At 39.3% G+C, this 22,780-nt stretch overlaps 1 protein-coding gene across 2 annotated transcripts in view; it reads left to right on the forward strand.

Annotated features, from left to right (window-relative positions):
- The first annotated feature begins 15,976 nt into the window (after window positions 1-15,976).
- Window positions 15,977-22,780, forward strand: part of Gm2411 (predicted gene 2411) — a 31,934-nt gene continuing 25,130 nt past the window's right edge. Inside the window, exons 1-2 of one of the 2 annotated variants that reach the window (XM_006528420.2) lie at window positions 15,977-16,072; window positions 21,408-21,448. In XM_006528420.2, the coding sequence (XP_006528483.1) occupies window positions 16,070-16,072; window positions 21,408-21,448 (44 nt within the window). In that variant the 5' untranslated portion in view covers window positions 15,977-16,069. The remainder of the gene's footprint in view (window positions 16,073-21,407; window positions 21,449-22,780) is intronic. The other variant, XM_011247719.1, reaches the window with a different exon arrangement.

Below are 22,780 nucleotides of genomic sequence, written 5' to 3' on the forward strand. Positions count from 1 at the left end.
AGCTGGGGCTGAAGAATCAGCTGTGATTAACAAGATACCAGGACTACTAAAGCAAAAACTTAGCATTACTGGGACTATTGATGCTGGTTAGCTGGAGCTAAGAAATTAGCAGTGATTAAGAAGAGACCAGCATCATTGGGGTGACATCTTCTGGGTAGTGTTTTCTGAAAGCACAAAGAGGCTGTGTTCCAGAGATAGCCAAGGTTGTACCTTGTGCTGTGGCTGGACTTGGTAATGTGTAAGAGTCACCCAGGTGGTACTGGTTTTGAAGGCATGAAGAGGTCATGCAGAGCAGATGAGGCTCAGCACTGTGAGAGGCCATGGAAGGCCATTAAGTGAAGGTGCAGCCTCAGTTGAAATTGACAGCCCAGGACTGAAGGGGACATGCAGTGTTTTGGAGATGCCAGTACCATGAGATGACCACCAAGAGCAGCAGCAGTGGAATACAGGCATCTGGAGCCTAGAGGACGACGTGTGTGCTACAAACGGCATGGTTCGAGAAGCGACCCAAGCCCTTGGAGGAACCTAGAAGATCATGAGTTGGATCCCAGACATTGGACAGTTGGAGATTGATTTTTGCTTTTGATTGTGACTGTGCCCTGATATTTTCCTCTTGAAGGAAGAAACTATTTAGTGGATCCCACAGTTAAGAGACTTTTAATTGTAAAAAACTTTTTATTTTAAAAGAGATGAATATTTTAAAGAGATTGAAAATTTAAGAATATGTAAAGACTGTGGGACGTTTAAAGTTATTTAGATCTTGGGGATGAATAAGAACTAAGGGTTGAGGCTTACTAGTGATGTGTTTGTGTGTCAAGTTGACAAGGGGTCAATTGTACTGGCTAGTTTTGTGTCAACTTGACACAGCTGGAGTTGAGGAAATGCCTCCATGAGATCCAACTGTAAGGCATTTTCTCAATTAGTGATCAAGGGGGAAAGGCCCTTTGTGGGTGTAACCATCTCTGGGCTGGTAGTCTTAGGTTCTATAAGAGAGCAGGCTGAGCAAGCCAGGGGAAGCAAGCCAGTAAGGAACATCCCTCTATGGCTTCTTCATCAGCTCCTGCTTTCTGACCTGCTTGAGTTCCAATCCTGACTTCTTTGGTGATGAACAGCAGTATGGAAGTGTAAGCCAAATAAACCCTTTCCTCCCCTACTTGCTTCTTGGTCATGATGTTTGTGCAGGAATAGAAAACCTGACTAAGACAGACATCTAGCTTAAAAGTTATCCGAGGTTAGGTGCTTCTCTGTCATTTGGTATTCCTCAGTTGAAAATTCTTTGCTTAGCTCTGTACCCCACTTTACAATAGGGTTACTTGGTTCTCTGGAGTCTGACTCTTGAGGACTTAGTGTATATTGGATATTAGCCCTCAATGGATGAAGGATTGGTAAAGATCTTTTTCCAATCTGTTGGTTGCCTTTTTGTCCTATTGGCAGTGTCCTTTGCCTTACAGAAGCTTTGATGTTTTATGAGGTCCCATTTGTCAATTCTTGATCTTAGAGCATAAGTCATTGGTGTTCTGTTCAGGAAATTTCCCCCTGTGTCCATGTGCTCTAGATTCTTCACCACTTTTTCTTATATTAGTTTCAGTGTACCTGGTTTTATGTGGAGGTCCCTGATTCACTTGCACTTGAGCTTTGTACAAAAAGATAAGAATGGATCAATTTGCATTCTTCTACATGCTAACGGCTAACTGAGCAAGCACCATTTATTGAATATGCTGTTTTTTTTTTCCCACTGAATAGTTTTGCATCCATTCTCCAAGATAAGGTGACCATAGGTATGTGGGATCATTTCTGCATCTTCAATTCTATTCCATTGATCTACCTGCCTGTCACTGTACCAATACCATGCAGTTTTTATCACAATTGTTCTGTAGTACCTCTTGAGGTCAGGGGTGGTGATTAAACCAGAAGTTCATTTATTGTTGAGAATAGTTTTTACTATCTGAGGTTTATTTTGTTATTCCAGATGAATTTACAAATTGCTCTCTCTTGCTCTGTCAAGTCTTGAGTTGGGATTTTGATGGGGATTCAAAATCCTTAGTCATCATGGAAATAAAAATCAAAACAACCCTGAGATTCCACCTCTCACCAGTCAGAATGGCTAAGATCGAAAACTCTGGTAAGAGCAGATGCTGGCAAGGATGTGGAGAAAGAAGAAAACTTGTCCATTGCTGGTGGCATTTCAAGCTGGTACAACCACTCTGGAAATCATTTTGGTGGTTCCTCAAAAACTGGACATTGTACTACCAGAAGATCCAACAATACCACTTCTAGGAATATACCCAGAAGATGCTCTAACATGTAAAAAAGACAAATGTTCCACTATGTTCCCAGCAGCCTTATTTATATTAACCAGAAGCTGGAAAGATCCCAGATGTACCTCTACAGAGGAATGAATACAGAAAATGTGGTATATTTATGCAATGGGGTACTATACAGCTCTTTTTTGTTTTTTGTTTTGTTTTTGTTGTTTGTTTTTGTTTTTTGTTTTTTGGGTTTTTTTGGGGGGGAGGGGTTCGAGACATGGTTTCTCTGTATATCCCTGGCTGTCCCCTGGAACTCACTTTGTAGACCAGGCTGTCCTCAAACTCTGAAATCTGCCTGCTTCTGCTTCCCAAATGCTGGGATGAACGGCGTGCACCACCATGCCCAGCTCATGTGTAAATGTGTTTTGTTTTTTTCTTGTTACACAGCTCTTAAAAGCAATGAGTTTACGAAATTCTTAGGCAAATGGATGGATCTGGAGGATATCATCCTAAGTGAGGTAACACAATTACAAAAGAACTTACACATGATATGCACTCACTGTTAAGTGCATATTAGACCAGAAGCTCAGAATACCCAAGATACAATTAATAAACCACATGAAACTCAAGAAGAAGAAAGACCAAAGTGTGGATACGTTGATCATTCTTAGAAGTGGTGATAAAGTACCCATGGAAGAAGTTACAGAGACAAAGTGTAGAGCAGAGACTGAAGGACTCACCATCCAGAGATTGCCCCACCTGGCGATCCATCCCATAAACAATCACCAAACCCGGACACTATTGTGGATGCCAACAAGATCTTGCTGACAGGTGCCTGATATAGCTGTCTCCTGAGACGCATTTCCAATACCTGACAAATACATAAGTGGATGCTCACAGCCATCCATTGGACTGAGCAAAAGGTCCCCAGTGAAGGAGCTAGATAAAGGACCCAAGGAGATGAAGGGGTTTGCAGCCACATAGGAAAAACAACAATATGAATTGAACAGTACACCTATAGCTCCCAGGGACTAAACCACCATCCAAAGAGTAGACATGGTGGGACTTGTGGCTCCATCTGCATATATAGAAGAGGATGGCCTAGTCAGTCATCAATGGGAGGAGAGGCCCTTGGTTCTGTGAAGGCTCTTTTTCCCCAGTGTAGGGTAATACCAGGGCTAGGAGCCACGAGTGAGTGGGTTGATGAGCAGGAGGAGGTGGCAGGATTTGGGGGTTTTGGACATGAAGCCTGGAAAGGGGCTAACATTTGAAGTGTAAATAAAGAAAATATCTAATTTAAAACCTTTAAAAGTTGTTCTTCTATGGGTCTTTTATTACATTGACAGCTAGGCTAACTGCAGCTTGACAGCTAGAGAAAAAACAACCAGCTCCTAATCCCAAGTAAACTACCACCATATTAGCTCTTTAGTCAATTCATTAGCTAGTTAAGGATTCTACATCTCTTATCAAAAAGACAAACAGGTTTGACTTCCCCACAGGCTTCATGATAAAAGACACAACAGTTTTAGATGTAATCTTTCCCAGATGTTACATTTTGTTACTCTCTTATCTAAAAATATCAGTTTGCAGTGATGGCTTCCCAATGATCAACTACTTATATCTCATGGTAAATAATTGGATGGAAAAAGATGTAAACTTTATGCAAGGTCTGAGAATAAGAAAGCTTAAGATATGAGGGTCTAAGAATATATTTGAGGGTCTAGGAAGATGTTTTGAGTTTGGTATTTATAAAACATAATGTTTGGAGGACATATAAACCTAGGGTGTTTATAAAATAATTGATTTGTTACAAAATGCTTCAAATTTCTTCTCCTTACTATGCCACAGTTATATTAAGACTTCAAGAGTTCAGAATCCTAATATTAGTCAGTGGAGTTATGATAAATTAGCCTAACTCTAAACATTCTACTATTCACTTTTATAATCACAAGTTCAAAATTTTATATTTTCTTTGGTTATATTTTAACTATAATCTTAAGGTGTATCTCATGCTAAATCTATAGGATCAACTGTCATAATTACAAATTAAAGTTTCTTTTTTTTTTCCATTTTTTATTAGGTATTTAACTCATTTACATTTAAAATGCTATACCAAAAATCCCCCATATCCACCCACCCCCACTCCCCTGCCCACCCACTCCCCCTTTTTGGCCCTGGTATTCCCCTGTACTGGGGCATATAAAGTTTACAAGTCCAATGGGCCTCTCTTTCCAGTGATGGCCGACTAGGCCATCTTTTGATATATATGCAGCTAGAGTCAAGAGCTCCGGGGTACTGGTTAGCTCATAATGTTGTTCCACCTATAGGGTTGCAGATCCCTTTAGCTCCTTGGCTACTTTCTCTAGCTCCTCCATTGGGAGCCCTATGATCCATCCATTAGCTGACTGTGAGCATCCACTTCTGTGTTTGCTGGGCCCCGGCATAGTCTCACAAGAGACAGCTACATCTGCGTCCTTTCAATAAAATCTTGCTAGTGTATGCAATGGTGTCAGCGTTTGGATGCTGATTATGGGGTGGATCCCTGGCTATGGCAGTCTCTACATGGTCCATCCTTTCATCTCAGCTCCAAACTCCGTCTCTGTAACTCCTTCCATGGGTGTTTTGTTCCCAAATCTAAGGAGGGGCATAGTGTCCACACTTCAGTCTTCATTCTCCTTGAGTTTCATGTGTTTAGCAAATTATATCTTATATCTTGGGTATCCTAGGTTTGGGGCTAATATCCACTTATCAGTGAATACATATTGTGTGAGTTTCTTTGTGAATGTGTTACCTCACTCAGGATGATGCCCTCCAGGTCCATCCATTTGGCTAGGAATTTCATAAATTCATTCTTTTTAATAGCTGAGTAGTACTCCATTGTGTAGATGTACCACATTTTCTGTATCCATTCCTCTGTTGAGGGGCATCTAGGTTCTTTCCAGCTTCTGGCTATTATAAATAAGGCTGCTATGAACATAGTGGAGCATGTGTCCTTCTTACCTGTTGGGGCATCTTCTGGATATATGCCCAGGAGAGGTATTGCTGGATCCTCCGGTAGTACTATGTCCAGTTTTCTGAGGAACCGCCAGACTGATTTCCAGAGTGGTTGTACAAGCCTGCACTCCCACCAACAATGGAGGAGTGTTCCTCTTTCTCCACATCCTCGCCAGCATCTGCTGTCACCTGAATTTTTGATCTTAGCCATTCTGACTGGTGTGAGGTGGAATCTCAGGGTTGTTTTGATTTGCATTTCCCTGATGATTAAGGATGTTGAACATTTTTTCAAGTGCTTCTCTGCCATTCGGTATTCCTCAGGTGAGAATTCTTTGTTCAGTTCTGAGCCCCATTTTTTAATGGGGTTATTTGATTTTCTGAAGTCCACCTTCTTGAGTTCTTTATATATGTTGGATATTAGTCCCCTATCTGATTTAGGATAGGTAAAGATCCTTTCCCAATCTGTTGGTGGTCTTTTTGTCTTATTGACGGTGTCTTTTGCCTTGCAGAAACTTTGGAGTTTCATTAGGTCCCATTTGTCAATTCTCGATCTTACAGCACAAGCCATTGCTGTTCTGTTCAGGAATTTTTCCCCTGTGCCCATATCTTCAAGGCTTTTCCCCACTTTCTCCTCTATAAGTTTCAGTGTCTCTGGTTTTATGTGAAGTTCCTTGATCCACTTAGATTTGACCTTAGTACAAGGAGATAAGTATGGATCGATTCGCATTCTTCTACACGATAACAACCAGTTGTGCCAGCACCAATTGTTGAAAATGCTGTCTTTCTTCCACTGGATGGTTTTAGCTCCCTTGTTGAAGATCAAGTGACCATAGGTGTGTGGGTTCATTTCTGGATCTTCAATTCTATTCCATTGGTCTACTTGTCTGTCTCTATACCAGTACCATGCAGTTTTTATCACAATTGCTCTGTAGTAAAGCTTTAGGTCTGGCATGGTGATTCCGCCAGAAGTTCTTTTATCCTTGAGAAGACTTTTTGCTATCCTAGGTTTTTTGTTATTCCAGACAAATTTGCAAATTGCTCCTTCCAATTCGTTGAAGAATTGAGTTGGAATTTTGATGGGGATTGCATTGAATCTGTAGATTGCTTTTGGCAAGATAGCCATTTTTACAATGTTGATCCTGCCAATCCATGAGCATGGGAGATCTTTCCATCTTCTGAGATCTTCTTTAATTTCTTTCTTCAGAGATTTGAAGTTTTTATCATACAGATCTTTCACCTCCTTAGTTAGAGTCACGCCAAGATATTTTATATTATTTGTGACTATTGAGAAGGGTGTTGTTTCCCTAATTTCTTTCTCAGCCTGTTTATTCTTTGTATAGAGAAAGGCCATTGACTTGTTTGAGTTTATTTTATATCCAGCTACTTCACCGAAGCTGTTTATCAGGTTTAGGAGTTCTCTGGTAGAATTTTTAGGGTCACTTATATATACTATCATATCATCTGCAAAAAGTGATATTTTGACTTCCTCTTTTCCAATTTGTATCCCCTTGATCTCCTTTTGTTGTCGAATTGCTCTGGCTAATACTTCAAGTACTATGTTGAAAAGGTAGGGAGAAAGTGGGCAGCCTTGTCTAGTCCCTGATTTTAGTGGGATTGCTTCCAGCTTCTCTCCATTTACTTTGATGTTGGCTACTGGTTTGCTGTAGATTGCTTTTATCATGTTTAGGTATGGGCCTTGAATTCCTGATCTTTCCAAAACTTTTATCATGAATGGGTGTTGGATCTTGTCAAATGCTTTTTCTGCATCTAACGAGATGATCATGTGGTTTTTGTCTTTGAGTTTGTTTATATAATGGATTACATTGATGGATTTTCGTATATTAAACCATCCCTGCATCCCTGGAATAAAACCTACTTGGTCAGGATGGATGATTGCTTTAATGTGTTCTTGGATTCGGTTAGCGAGAATTTTATTGAGGATTTTTGCATCGATATTCATAAGAGAAATTGGTCTGAAGTTCTCTATCTTTGTTGGATCTTTCTGTGGTTTAGGTATCAGAGTAATAGTGGCTTCATAAAATGAGTTGGGTAGAGTACCTTCTACTTCTATTTTGTGAAATAGTTTGTGCAGAATTGGAATTAGATCTTCTTTGAAGGTCTGATAGAACTCTGCACTAAACCCATCTGGTCCTGGGCTTTTTTTGGTTGGGAGACTATTAATAACTGCTTCTATTTCTTTAGGTGATATGGGACTGTTTAGATGGTCAACTTGATCCTGATTCAACTTTGGTACCTGGTATCTGTCCAGAAATTTGTCCATTTCGTCCAGGTTTTCCAGTTTTGTTGAGTATAGCCTTTTGTAGAAGGATCTGATGGTGTTTTGGATTTCTTCAGGATCTGTTGTTATGTCTCCCTTTTCATTTCTGATTTTGTTAATTAGGATTTTGTCCCTGTGCCCTTTAGTGAGTCTAGCTAAGGGTTTATCTATCTTGTTGATTTTCTCAAAGAACCAACTCCTCGTTTGGTTAATTCTTTGAATAGTTCTTCTTGTTTCCACTTGGTTGATTTCACCCCTGAGTTTGATTATTTCCTGCCGTCTACTCCTCTTGGGTGAATTTGCTTCCTTTTTTTCTAGGGCTTTTAGATGTGTTGTCAAGCTGCTAGTATGTGCTGTCTCCCGTTTCTTCTTGGAGGCACTCAGCGCTATGAGTTTCCCTCTTAGAAATGCTTTCATTGTGTCCCATAGGTTTGGGTACGTTGTGGCTTCATTTTCATTAAACTCTAAAAAGTCTTTAATTTCTTTCTTTATTCCTTCCTTGACCAAGGTATCATTGAGAAGAGTGTTATTCAGTTTCCACGTGAATGTTGGCTTTCCATTATTTATGTTGTTATTGAAGATCAGTCTTAGGCCATGGTGGTCTGATAGGATACATGGGACAATTTCAATATTTTTGTATCTATTGAGGCCTGTTTTGTGACCAATTATATGGTCAATTTTGGAGAAGGTCCCGTGAGGTGCTGAGAAGAAGGTATATCCTTTTGTTTTAGGGTAAAATGTTCTGTAGATATCTGTCAGGTCCATTTGTTTCATAACTTCTGTTAGTTTCACTGTGTCCCTGTTTAGTTTCTGTTTCCACGATCTGTCCTTTGAAGAAAGTGGTGTGTTGAAGTCTCCCACTATTATTGTGTGAGGTGCAATGTATGCTTTGAGCTTTACTAAAGTGTCTCTAATGAATGTGGCTGCCCTTGCATTTGGTGCGTAGATATTCAGAATTGAGAGTTCCTCTTGGAGGATTTTACCTTTGATGAGTATGAAGTGTCCCTCCTTGTCTTTTTTGATAACTTTGGGTTGGAAGTCGATTTTATCCGATATTAAAATGGCTACTCCAGCTTGTTTCTTCAGTCCATTTGCTTGGAAAATTGTTTTCCAGCCTTTCACTCTGAGGTAGTGTCTGTCTTTTTCCCTGAGATGGGTTTCCTGTAAGCAGCAGAATGTTGGGTCCTGTTTGTGTAGCCAGTCTGTTTGTCTATGTCTTTTTATTGGGGAATTGAGTCCATTGATATTAAGAGATATTAAGGAAAAGTAATTGTTGCTCCCTTTTATTTTTGTTGTTAGAGTTGGCATTCTGTTCTTGTGGCTGTCTTCTTTTTGGTTTGTTGAATGATTACTTTCTTGGTTGTTCTAGGGCGTGATTTCCGTCCTTGTATTGCTTCTTTTCTGTTATTATCCTTTGAAGGGCTGGATTCGTGGAAAGATATTGTGTGAACTTGGTTTTGTCGTGGAATACTTTGGTTTCTCCATCTATGGTAATTGAGAGTTTGGCCGGGTATAGTAGCCTGGGCTGGCATTTGTGTTCTCTTAGTGTCTGTATAACATCTGTCCAGGCTCTTCTGGCTTTCATAGTCTCTGGTGAAAAGTCTGGTGTAATTCTGATAGGCCTTCCTTTATATGTTACTTGACCTTTCTCCCTTACTGCTTTTAATATTCTATCTTTATTTAGTGCATTTGTTGTTCTGATTATTATGTGTCGGGAGGAATTTCTTTTCTGGTCCAGTCTATTTGGAGTTCTGTATGCTTCTTGTATGATCATGGGCATCTCTTTTTTTATGTTTGGGAAGTTTTCTTCTATTATTTTGTTGAAGATATTAGCTGGCCCTTTAAGTTGAAAATCTTCATTCTCATCAATTCCTATTATCCGTAGGTTTGGTCTTCTCATTGTGTCCTGGATTACCTGGATGTTTTGAGTTAGGATCCTTTTGCATTTTGTATTTTCTTTGACTGTTGTGTCGATGTTCTCTATGGAATCTTCTGCACCTGAGATTCTCTCTTCCATTTCTTGTATTCTGTTGCTGATGCTCGCATCTATGGTTCCAGATCTCTTTCTTAGGGTTTCTATCTCCAGCGTTGCCTCGCTTTGGGTTTTCTTTATTGTGTCTACTTCCCCTTTTAGTTCTAGTATGGTTTTGTTCATTTCCATCACCTGTTTGGCTGTGTTTTCCTGCTTTTCTTTAAGAGCCTGTAACTCTTTAGCAGTGCTCTCCTGTAAATCTTTAAGTGACTTATGAAAGTCCTTCTTGATGTCCTCTATCATCATCATGAGAAATGTTTTTAAATCTGGGTCTAGATTTTCGGTTGTGTTGGGGTGCCCAGGACTAGGTGGGGTGGGAGTGCTGCTTTCTGATGATGGTGAGTGGTCTTGATTTCTGTTAGTAGGATTCTTACGTTTGCCTTTCGCCATCTGGTAATCTCTGAAGCTAGCTGTTTTAGTTGTCACTGTTAAGAGCTTGTTCTTCAGGTGACTCTGTTAGCCTCTATGAGCAGACCTGGAGGGTAGCACTCTCCTTAGTTTCAGTGGGCAGAGTATTCTCTGCAGGCAAGCTCTCTTCTTGCAAGGCAGGTACCCAGATATCTGGTGTTCGAACCAGACTCCTGGCAGAAGTTGTGTTCCACTCACTAGAGGTCTTAGGATCACGTGTGGAATCCTGTGTGGGCCCTTGCGGGTGTCAGGCGACTCAGCTGGCAAGGTAGCCGGGGCTCGAGTGGAGTGGAAGGGGTTTGTGCCCCAGATCAAGCCCGGGTAGCCTGTTTCCCTATGTACCGCAGTCTCAAGTTCCACGCGATTGGATTGGGGTAGGCGCTGTGTTCCACTCACCAGAGGTCTTAGGGTCCCGTGGGGAGTCCCGTGTGGGCCCTTGCGGGTGTTGGGCAAGACTCTGCTGTCAAGGTAGCCCGGGGCTCGAGTCTCGAGTCGAGCGGAAGGGACTTGTGCCCCAGATCAGGCCCGGGTAGCCTGCTTCCCTATGTACCACAGTCTCAAGTTCCGTGCGATTGGATTGGGGCAGGCACTGTGGTCCACTCACCAGAGGTCTTAGGGTCCCGTGGGGAGTCCCGTGTGGGCCCTTGCGGGTGTTGGGCAAGACTCTGCTGGCAAGGTAGCCCGGGGCTCGAGTCTCGAGTCGAGCGGAAGGGACTTGTGCCCCAGATCAGGCCCGGGTAGCCTGCTTCCCTATGTACCGCAGTCTCAAGTTCTGCGCGATTGGATTGGGGCAGGCACTGTGGTCCACTAACCAGAGGTCTTAGGGTCCCGTGGGGAGTCCCGTGTGGACCCTTGCGGGTGTTGGGCAAGACTCTGCTGGCAAGGTAGCCCGGGGCTCGAGTCTCGAGTCGAGCGGAAGGGACTTGTGCCCCAGATCAGGCCCGGGTAGCCTGCTTCCCTATGTACCGCAGTCTCAAGTTCCGCGCGATTGGATTGGGGCAGGCACTGTGGTCCACTCACCAGAGGTCTTAGGGTCCCGTGGGGAGTCCCGTGTGGGCCCTTGCGGGTGTTGGGCAAGACTCTGCTGGCAAGGTAGCCCGGGGCTCGAGTCTCGAGTCAAGCGGAAGGGACTTGTGCCCCAGATCAGGCCCGGGTAGCCTGCTTCCCTATGTACCGCAGTCTCAAGTTCCGCGCGATTGGATTGGGGCAGGCACTGTGGTCCACTCACCAGAGGTCTTAGGGTCCCGTGGGGAGTCCCGTGTGGGCCCTTGCGGGTGTTGGGCAAGACTCTACTGGCAAGGTAGCCCAGGGCTCGAGTCTCGAGTCGAGCGGAAGGGACTTGTTCCCCAGCCAAATTAAAGTTTCTTTTGCTTGTCTCTAAAATATAAACCACATTCTGCTAAATTTATATACATTCAGTCTTCTGGATAAAGGAAAAAGCTGCTCTTGACCCTTCTACTCCCAGAAAGGTTTTTCTCTTTCCTGAGTTCATGTTAAAGACTGTCCATGTGGATAACAAATTTATCTCTTTTGTAAACTTAAAGATTCTTGTACACTCCAGGAAACCCACTATGATCTATCTTGTATGGGTCAAGTGAACTCCAAATGGATACATTAGTCTATAAACCAATAGCGTAAGTTCCCACCTGTTGCCTATTCCAGAGGATGGGATTCCTCCCCTGTTCCCTAGTTTTGTGGAACCCCTTCCCCCAACAACTAAGACCATTAGCCTAAGTGTTTCAAATATATACCTTAAAAAGGTTTTTTTCTCCCAAATCTACTTAACTTTATTTTCTGCTTCTTATATTTCTATTTGTTTCAGTATCTTGCCAAGTCCAGGTATTGACTCAAAATCTTCATCCAGACCAGCTTCAAAGAAGCAATGCACTGATGCTTAGTCTATACCATCACTGACTTTTGTACTGGACCTCTACCTTTCCACTCACAAATGTTCCCAAAAACCCTGTACAGCAACTAAACAGCCATCTCTCGCTGTACATGACCAGCATCCTGTCCCAATTTTCTTAGGTTCCCAGAAGAAAACCATCAGCTCAAAGTAAGCAGGAAGTAGCTAAAGAACATAATGTCTTATCTCTTTTGAACCCCTTGTTTTTTTAATTAAACAAAATTGAGGAAAGTTAGTATTTCCTATAGGTTTTGCCCAATGCCAAGCAATTATCTAGCAACAACTATGTATAAGCCTGGTCATGGATAAAATAGAAAAAAGAACTCTCCATCTTCTCTGTCTGTCTCTCTATCTGTCTCTGTCTTTGTCTGTCTCTCTGTCTCTCTGTCTTTCTGTCTCTCTGTCTCTCTGTCTCTCTCTCTGTCTCTCTCTCTCTCTCTCTTCCCCTTTTGAACCAAACCTGTTTCCTTCTTCCTTTCTCTCCCCCTTCTTCCCTCCCTCCTTTTCAACCCCTCCCACATCATTTTCCTTCTCACCAATAAACCTTGTTTATATTAGGTCTGCCTAATGGCTTCATTTCTCAGAGGGAATACATTTGTATCGGCCTGCCCAGTTGCTTTTTTCTGCCACTTTACTGCTACCATTTTATAAAACACAACAATCCTGCCTTTATAAATAAGGTGTAGAACAATTGAAGAAGGCATATATCATCAAAGTCTAGCATCCTCAGTCACTCACACATATACACATTCTCTTGTATACACTCATGGAATCATGCACACAGGCAGGCATGCACGTTGAAAATACACTCAGTAAAAAATAAAATAAAATGGAAGTCATTTATTATTATCAGGTGGTGATTCCACAAATATCAGGAAGTAAAAAACAATAGAGGAAAAACAGTCATTTCTGGAGGAACTAATAAGAAAAAGATACATTTTTGGATATCTAGGACATTGCTTTAGAGAGAAGAATGATTATTGGTAAGTGAAAAATAAGACTGATTCAGCAGGGGCCTATTAAGGGCATGAAGTTTTATTGCCTTCATGGAGTTCTGTAATTGAGTGGTGAGATGTGTTATTTCTTTTAGCTAGTAGAGTCTATTAGATCTAAATGATATAGGTTAACAAATTTGCGTGTATGAAAGCCTAACAGAATCAAGAAGGAATGAGGTCAGGATGAAACACACATAGTATCTGTCTAGGATATTCAAAAGCAAATGTGTCAATATTTGTGCCAAGCTAGAGTTCTTAGGGAAACCAATATTAATAGAAAATTAAATATTGTGCTAGTAAGTTTTTTATAAGATAAAAATTGAAGTAACAATTGACAGAAATAAAAATTATTAAATTAGAACAGGTGAAAATATTATGCTTGATATATAGAAGTGTATACTTATTCACCACAAATCTGAAGTACATTTCTTTCCTGAAAATAAAAGTATAACTGGAAAGGAGATTGTTAATGCATAGGATAAAATAGTTAATCTCTATTTTCAATTTGAGATCTATAGTCAGCTAGAAGATATATCTCTAATCATAGGTGTAAGGAATTGTATTCATTATGTTAATTGAGGTATGAAAAAATGTTCATAATACATGGCAGCATTTACTGGAATAAAATTCTAAACTGTATAAAAAGGACAAAGTGAACTGTTCATAAATATTTATTTCTGTCTGCTGCATTGACAGCAGGGTCAATATAACAAGCTAATTGTAGCTCTTTCTAGCTGGTATCCCCTATCAAGATGAACTACACCCCCTGCAACTCTGAGTGAAATAAGCTTTATCATTTTTTTTCAGATTAATCTATTATAAAATAGGAAAAGAAGCAAGAATATATATTTGGTTTCTATAAATAAGGTTGTTACTGTGGCAAAACTGACCTTGTGGTGGCTCTACAATATTTGGAAATGGTTTACTAGAGGAGTGTAGAAAAGTTTGGGATTTCTGCCTATAGAACATACCAAAAGATCTAAGCAGAGCTTAGTGGTCAGATCAGGTAGAACTTGGACAATAATGAGTGCTAAGAGAAATGTAGACAATTGAATCCTGGTGTCTATTGCCATGATAAAATGCTACGACCAAAATCAACTTGGAGAAGAATAGTTTATTTCATCTTACAACTCTCAAATAAAACTTGATAAACTGAATGGAGACAAAAGAGAAACTTAAAGCCAGAACCTTGAATAGGGAACTGAAGGAGAAGACACATAGAAGATTTCTACTTACTACCTTTCATTTCAAGACTAGCTTCTCATTGCTTTCTCTGTTTTCTAGGACCAGGTTTCAGGAGTAGCACTGCCTTTAGCAGGACTGACCCTTACACATCAATCATTAGTAAAGAAAACGCCAGTATAGACTCATCTACATCAATCTGATCAAGTTATTTTCTCAGTTGAGGTTCCTCTCCCAAATAACTCTAACTTCTGTCAAATTGAAAACAATTAGGTAGAACACTTTTCTCATGAGGTTTCAGAAGATTACAAGCACTATAATATAAGGGTGATTAGCGACCATCTGGTATTTTGAACAAGAATCTGGTTTTAATGTGCTTATTTCCTGAAAACTTGAATAAAGTATAGTGTAAGGAAACAAGATAATTTATTTGGCAGAGGACATTTTAAGATGAGAAAATATTGAAGGTTGTACTGAGAAATCATATTTAATTGTTATAGAGATCAGCAAAACTAAAGAGAAACTCTCAACATTGCACTGTGCCAGCATGTATGATGTCCTGATAGAAAAATTCCTCCCATCAGAAGCCCATCTTATAGTGAATCAAATATATTTGAAGAAAGTAAGGATAAACTTAAAGGGTTTCCTGTTTCTCAAAACTAATTGCATAGTGAAGTTTCTTCAATACCATTGTCACACAGAAGCTGTCATACTCATTTTGCGAGAGGGACAACATAGATCTCAAGCTAGAAAGTAAACTTGGCAGCATCTTTCACAGGTACAAGTGTTTCAGTCTTAGTCTTATAAGAATCATGATTTAGGGTAATATATAGTCTTATTTCTTTGTTTTGTTTTAAATGAGAATGTCCCCTTATAGCCTCAGATTGTGGAACACTTGGACCCAAGTTGTTGACACTGCTGGGAATGTTTCAGCAGTATATCTGGAGGAAGTAAGTCACTGGAAGCAAAGTTTGAGAGCTTAATATCTCATAAAATAGTCAGTTCATTTTCTTTTTACTTTATTTATACTTGCACTTGAGGATATGGTCTCTCAGCTGTCTGCTTCTACTAATATGCTCATGGCCATTTTCTTACTGTAATGATTGGTAATCCCACTGAAAGAGTATAAGGCCATCAACACAAACATGTTTCTTTTCAAATTAAGCAAACTTTATTTTCTTTTAAACATGGCTATCTCCCTAAAGTGAGATTTGAAAGAACAGTCCTGAAAATAGGTATATAGGTCATTATAATCCCCAAATTAAAAGGGTAGAGGTTTTCCAAGAATTGGAGGATTAGATTAGCAATCAATAATTGGAATCTCACTATGAATAAGACAAAATATCAGCATATAGATTTGGAAAAGGTCTTCATCAAACCTTCATCTAACAGAGGGCTGATAGCTAAAATACATAAAAATCTCAAGAAATTAAATAACAACAAAAAAGTAACAATTTAAAGAGAGGTACAGAGTTAAACAGAATTCTCAACATAGGAATCTCTAATGACTGAGAGGTTCTTCAAGAAATGTTCAACATCCTGAGTCATCATAAAAATGCAAATTACAATGACTCTGGATTTCTTTCACTTGTCAAAGTGGCTAAAATCAATAACAGAAGTGGCATCTCATGATGGCAAAGATGTAGACCATAGGAATATTTCTCTATTGCTTGAGGAAATGCAAACTTGTACAACCACTTTGCAAATCAATGGGAATAATTCTACTTCAAAGCTCCTGGTTATATACTCAAAGGATACTCCATCCTACCACACAGCACTTGATCATATATGTTCATGGCAGCTCTATTCATAATAGACAAAAACTGGAAACAACCTAGATGTCCCTTTACAAAAATAGAGTTAAAGCTAAGGATAAAGAAATAAAGATAAAAGAGATGTATTATATTTACAGAATGGAATACTACTCAGCTACTAAAAACAAGGACATCTTGAAATTTGCAGTCAGATGCATGGAACGAGAAAAGGTCATCCTGAGTGATGTAAACCAGATCCAGAAATACAAACATGGTATGTACTCACTTATAATTATTTATTTAATTATTAGCCATAAAGTACAGTATAACCATGCTACAATCCACAATTCCAAAGAAGCTACTTAAAAAAAGAAGTATCTAAGGATGCGTGTTTGAATATCACTGAGAATGGGAAATAAAATAGACATTTGGGATGGATGGGGAAAGAGAACTGGGAGGAACTAGGGGTTGGGAGTATAACAGGAGGGATCAAGTATGGGGAGGTCAGAAGGAGAGAGAACTGGAAGATAGGACTCAGAGATTGGTGGGTAGGCTATCTCTGGGATGAACTAGAAAACTACCAAAAGAAAAACTCCTAGGAAATTATGAAGGTGAACCTAAGATTCCTAGCAAACAGGGGATAAAATATCTAAAATGACTACCTCCTATAATCAGGCCAGAGTTCCAATGAAGGAATAGGGATAACAACACAAAGAAAAATTTTGACTAACAATTTTTCCTGCCTAGAGGATGTACAGAAATAAACATGGAGGAAGGACAGTAAGCACATATAATGTAGTTCTTATTTTAATAAGGGTTTAAGGTCCCCTCTAGCCCACCACCCACTAAAGGTAGTAGGAAATAATGGTTATTAGGATATTATTCTATAAAATACTTTTGATAATAGTATTTTATATAGTGAACTATATAATATAGAAAATTTTACTGGTTAGGGGTATATTTCTGTGAAAAACATTACCATGCTTTTGTTTTGTTTTGTGTGTTTTTTTTTTTTAATTTTTGTTTGTTTTTTGTAGAAATGGAGTATTTGGAACTTTGGAGTAGAAAAGTAGTTGAATGATGCAAGCAGAGCATAAAAGTCTTTTCTAGGAGGAGACTGGAAGGCAGTAAATTCTGATAACAAATCAAATTATAGAGAAAAAAACAAAGACTTAAACAACTGGGCTCCTGGTCATTCTTGTGATATTTTGCCAAAGTATTTGAGGTTTCCTCCTTTTATCCTAAGAATATTCCAACTGCTAAGTAAAAAAAGAACTGAACTGATTTCTTTGGCAAAAAGAAAGTTTCAAGAAAACATACTTCTGATTCTGTGGCATGGTTGTGACTTATGATGCTTATGTATATTTAGAATAAAAACGAGTGAGTGGTGAAGAAAGACATAAAAATTTACAGTTTAAAGAGAAATAAACAGTGAGAAGCTTAATGTTGTAGCCCAGAAAATGTTAGGAAAGTGGTTTTAATTGTTAAGGAGATTAACACCAGTAAGAAGAGGGTTTTGTTTTGTACTGGAACAATGGGAAAAGGAAAGAAAAGACCACACTAAACTAAGCTTCCAACTTTTGAAAGAGATCAGAAGATTTGTGTTCCTAGAAAGGAACTGAATAAAAGAAAGAAAGAAAGAAAGAAAGAAAGAAAGAAAGAAAGAAAGAAAGAAAGAAAGAAAAAGCATGTCATTGGCACTCAATGGGGTCACATTGTATTCAAAAGCTTCTATACTTAAATCCATGAGTACAGGAATCAAGGGGTCATGGGTTCTTCCTCCATCATTACAGTAGCATTAAAACCAAGCATTTTTAATCCCTCAAGCAAGAAAAACACCAGTAACCCAAAGTTTGAGCCAAATTTGAAGTGAGTTTTATTAAATACTAGCCAGGAAAATCTTCAATGGCCAGGTTCAAAGCTGGGGTTCCAAAAAAAAAAAAAAAAAAAAAAAAGTCAGTATGTGTTTATAATGAAAAAACTCCCCAAGGCTTCAAGGCTTCATGCTTCATACTTCCTGTCTTCATCCAATGGAGAGACAGCATACATCCTGACTCACATCCTGCCTACTTACCTCTTGTTTATGTGGGATTTAGCATATCTTGTGCAGTTAGGGCAACAAAACATGTTTATAGAAGTGAAAACATATTGCTTGTTATCTCCCTTGAAGGTGGCATTCCAGGAATTTGTTTCTCCTTGGACAAGTGAGGCTTACATGTTAGAAGCATTTTTGTTTTATAGATATCTTAAGCACAGAAATTAAAACTTAAAACAAAACTTTAGCCCTCACACATTTATAGCAGTGAGAGTAACTGTATGAAAGCACAAAGAAGTCTCTGAAAGTCATTAAATGAAACAATGAAAGTAACGCTAACATTACTATTAGAAACCCCAGATGGTGGAGGTGACAGATCTATAGATATCTGACAGTAGGAGATAAAATAAGTGAATGGTGTCAGCCCAAGGGAGAGGTCAAAAACCTTTGAAATTATACATAGCTCTACAGAATCCTGTGATGTCCCTGCTGATTACAGTTTTGCTTTGGCTCATCATTTATTTCCTTTCTATGACTCTATTCTGCCTTTTGGAAATAATAACCAATATCCTGGGCCATTATATGTTGGAATATATAATTTGCTTTTTGGCTTTACAGTCAGTTACAATTAACAGATTGCCTTGAATATCAGAAGAGACTTTGGATATTTGAGGTGGTTTGGTGACTTTAAATTTGGATTAAACACATTTTTATACTATGATATGATCATAAGGAACATGAAGCAGGGCACAGATTCAGCATACAGTGGAATCCAGGAACATATAACATGTTTGGAGTCACTGCAAGGTATTTCTGAAAGAGCATTTTTGTAAAGCTGTGTGATGGGGCAAGATATAGCAAAAATATTTTCACCTTGTATTATCATTTAGATTTAACTAGAATGGAAAATCCCAAAGATAATTACCCATCCGTATTCTATAAATCAAAGGTCAGGATATCTTTGCTAACTTATCTTTTGCTAAACAACCTGATTTTATGGACCCCCTTCTACCTGTTTGTATGGACCCCCTTCCACCTAATTGCTTGTCTTAGCTTATATTAAAACTGCTTGCTTTTATAAAACCCTGTGTGACTGCTGAGAGTGATACCAGACCATGATTTCTGCATTTAAAAACCTTGTGTTCTAGACACTGAGGGCCATACTTAGATCCTCAGGTGCCTGCTGTAGTTGCAGCTAGCTGGAATGAAGTCTTCAAATGGCTATAAATTGTATCTGAGTGGTCATTTCTAATGGGCTACCAATATATTTTAGAGGTCCCAACTGAAATCCTAGAGAATGGGCCTAACACATAGAGGCCTTGGGAGACCTGAGAGTTATCAAGAGTTGACAACTACCAGAATTTCTCTTTAGAGGCTAAGCTCTAGGGTTCAAAGTCTTAACCAAAATATCTCTGCTCTATATTCTTCAAGACAAACACCTAAGCTACAACCAAGATTAAGAAAACAATTTCTAACAACTGTATTTCAGGTACCCTGCAAATACCTACTCCCACATCAACCTGTGAGTAGTTGAATATTGCTAGCTATGAATAACAGGATTTGTCAAGACAGTCAAGCATCTTTATGCCAATATTTGTGATGTGTGGCCTTTAGAATGAAGTGAGACTGAGGAGAAGAACTTTAGCACCTTTAAAAATTCCTAGGTTTCTGTCCTGGTCCTGGTTCTTACAGATATTACTAAGCCACTTGTATAAATATAAGGCCAGAAATCATTGCCTAAAATTTCCTCATACAATCTCTGGGACATGGGAAAAGACAGACATCAAGTATGTTCAGAGACTTGACCTAGTCACAACCAGATTGCTAACATATATAAGGTTATGACTGTCTCTAGTAAAAGAAGCTTAGGAATTAATATTAGGGCATGAAGTGTTCCTGACAGCCTCATAGTCTGTAGCTACTCTATTGAGCAGATGGCCCAACACATGGATGTCTAAAACTCATGTGACTCAGTACCAAGGCCTGATTCTTGATAAACTTTAGATTTGTTTCCACAAGATCTCAGCCATAAATCCTGCCAGTCCCCTGACAGACAATGACTTTATTGGTCCCATGAATAGTTATATTGTGGTGACTGATCTGATAGCAGGCCTGATCTTACTGACTTGCCACTCACAATACCAGATGAATTATTACTCACACATGGGAGTAGTTTTACCCAAGATGATATCAAGTATATTTCAGCAACAGGACTGGCCCAAGATAAGTCAATCTGAGCACAATCTTTAAGCAGGGGAACCTCAGCTCACTGAATTGAACCTTTATCTTTGACCAAAGTATTCCACTTTGCAGAGAAATTTTAATCATGGAGCTCGGCTGCTCTGATAAGGGATCACTTCCATAGATCTTCTAGGTCTGTATGATCCTGCCAGAATGAAAATATCCACTAGACTATATACAGTATGATCTGGTTGGAATACAGACACACCCTTAGTACAAATCTTTAATTTCTAACAGTGAAGGTAAGATTAATTTATAGAATAAAGTAGCCATGTTTTAAAGTGACATCCAATTGAGAGGCAGTTAAATAAATCAGAGAAAGGTTTGATAGAATAAGTCAGAGATGGAATATTCCCAACTCTCAGAACAAAACACTAAAATGAGTCTACTTAAAAGCAGAGAGAGTATTGGTGTGTGTGTCATATGTGGTATGTCGTGTTTGGAGTTTGGTTTGGTGTTTGGTGTGAGCTGCATAGTATATGTGTACGACAGTTTTACTGAGACAGTTTTACAGAGATACACTGCAGAGAGAACAAAATAGACACAGGTGAAGACAGAATGAGCCAGAGAATAAAAAGTAACTTGAAGATTAGAATATATTGCTAATGTTAGCATGAGGTCATGCCGAACAATCCAGTCAAAAGGTGAGAGAAGCTCTATTGAATCATTCAGCTTCAAATATTAGATTGTAAGGAAGCTAGAAGCTTCTAGGCATAGGCCTAGGCATAGAGATAGTTGGAACAGAAAAGGAAATGTTCTTATATCAGCCCAAGTCATATATTAGCTTACCTTGGTTGCAACTCTCATATCATTACTTCATCTGAAGAAATAAAAGTGTATTGATGCACTGGAGAATAGACAAAACCATTACCATATATGTAGATACCCAAATGCTTTCATTTCACCATGGCCCATGTCCACAGAGTTTTAGGCAGGGAAAGAAGATTGTTAACCTCAGCAGGAAAAATAATCAAAAATAGAGAAGAAAACCATAGCAACTATTAGAAGTTCTCAGATTAACCAAGAAAGACATCATATCATCCCAAAACCTACCCCCCCCCCAAAGAGATTCTATGTAAAATGGTCTATGTTATCCTCTAGGTATATACCCATAAAAGAGATGGGAAAGAACCTATAATAGCCAAGAGTCATTGTTAACAAAGGTTAATTTTATTCTTGATCAGGGCAGGTATAGTCACTGCAACTGCCATAGCCATTCAACTGCCTTAGCACTGATTATTGATAATGATCCTAGTCTCTAGAATCTGAATTGAAGGAACTTTTTAAAAGTTGAATATATTTTTAATACCTTTTTTGGTATTGTTTTGCCCAGTTTATCAGCAAGAGAGCTGCAAGAAATAGGACCCTTGCTGGGTGAGTATGTAGGGTCTGTAACTTCCCATGGAGTCCTATTACCTTCTATGAACAGCAAATGAGGTGGTATTCCAGTACTTCGTCCCAGTCGAGTTTCCAGCAGGTTTCCTGGAAGTTCGGTACACCATTGCTCTAAGGAAGGGTGAGGGAAAATTTACACATGCTGTCTGACAGTCCCCTTGAGTACAGACATTGCCAACTGCTTTAAAGAAGGAAAGAAAGGAAGCCATGAGATATAAGTGAAAGAAAGTGGAATAGAGAAAGAAAGGGAAAAAGAACAGTTAAATGGAAAAATGTAATGAATGATAGAACAAAAGAAGATGGAGAAAATGTAAAAAAAGAATTGTTGATATGGAGTGAAAAAGAAAAGAATATAAATGTGAGAGAGAAAAGAAAGGGAAGAAGGAAGGAAGGAAAGAAGGGAGGGAGGGAGGGAGGAAGGAAGGTGACGAGTATCAGATGATTGGTATCAGTCTATTTTTACCAGGTCCTCATAACTATAATCATTAGCTGCTCCATTAATTTTTATTCTGATCTTGTTAACTGTGGCATTGTGTATCCTCACCTTCATGACTAACTATTCACTCCTTGAACAAGATGAGTCAGTAATTTGACTTATACCCATAGAAGGGGTGGGGGAATGTGACAAGGTCAAACAAAACTAAAGGTCAACATATCCTAGATAACTTATCTTATGTTAAACTGCCTGTTTGTCGGAATCCCCTCTAGTTAGCCACTTAGCTTCTGTTAAAGCTGATTCCTTTAAATTCCATGCTTTTGTAATTACATCTGTCTGCTGAGAGAGATGCCTGGACATGGTTTCTGCTTTTAAAATCCCCATTTTCTGGACACTTGGCTCCATACTTCCTTTAATCTGATCATTTCTTGTGTGTCAAATTCCTCCATTTGTTTTGTTTATTTAGTTTGGTTTCTTAAATTTATTTATATATTTATTTGTATTCTAGCCTTTGCCACCCTCCATGCCCCCCTCCCAACATACCTCACCTCTGTCGCAAAGAGGATGTTCCTTCAACACAAGGATTCCCCACTACCAGGGACCTCAGTCTCCAGAGGATTCTCTGGGCTAATTTTCACCCACAGAGGACAGAACAGGGAGTCCTCTGCTATATATGTTCTAGAATCCTCTGGCCAGCTCCTGTATACTGCCTAGTTAGTGACACACTGTCTGGGAGCTCCCAGGGGTCTTAGCAAGTTGAGCCTTTTGGTCTTTCTATGCTTCTTCCATCCTTCTCCTAATTCAAACACAGAGGTCCCAACTTCAGTCCAAGGATTCAGTGTAAGTATATGCATCTGTCTCAGTCAACTGGTGGT

Source organism: Mus musculus, chromosome X (assembly GCF_000001635.26).
Source record: "Mus musculus strain C57BL/6J chromosome X, GRCm38.p6 C57BL/6J".
NCBI classification, from domain to species: domain Eukaryota; kingdom Metazoa; phylum Chordata; class Mammalia; order Rodentia; family Muridae; genus Mus; species Mus musculus.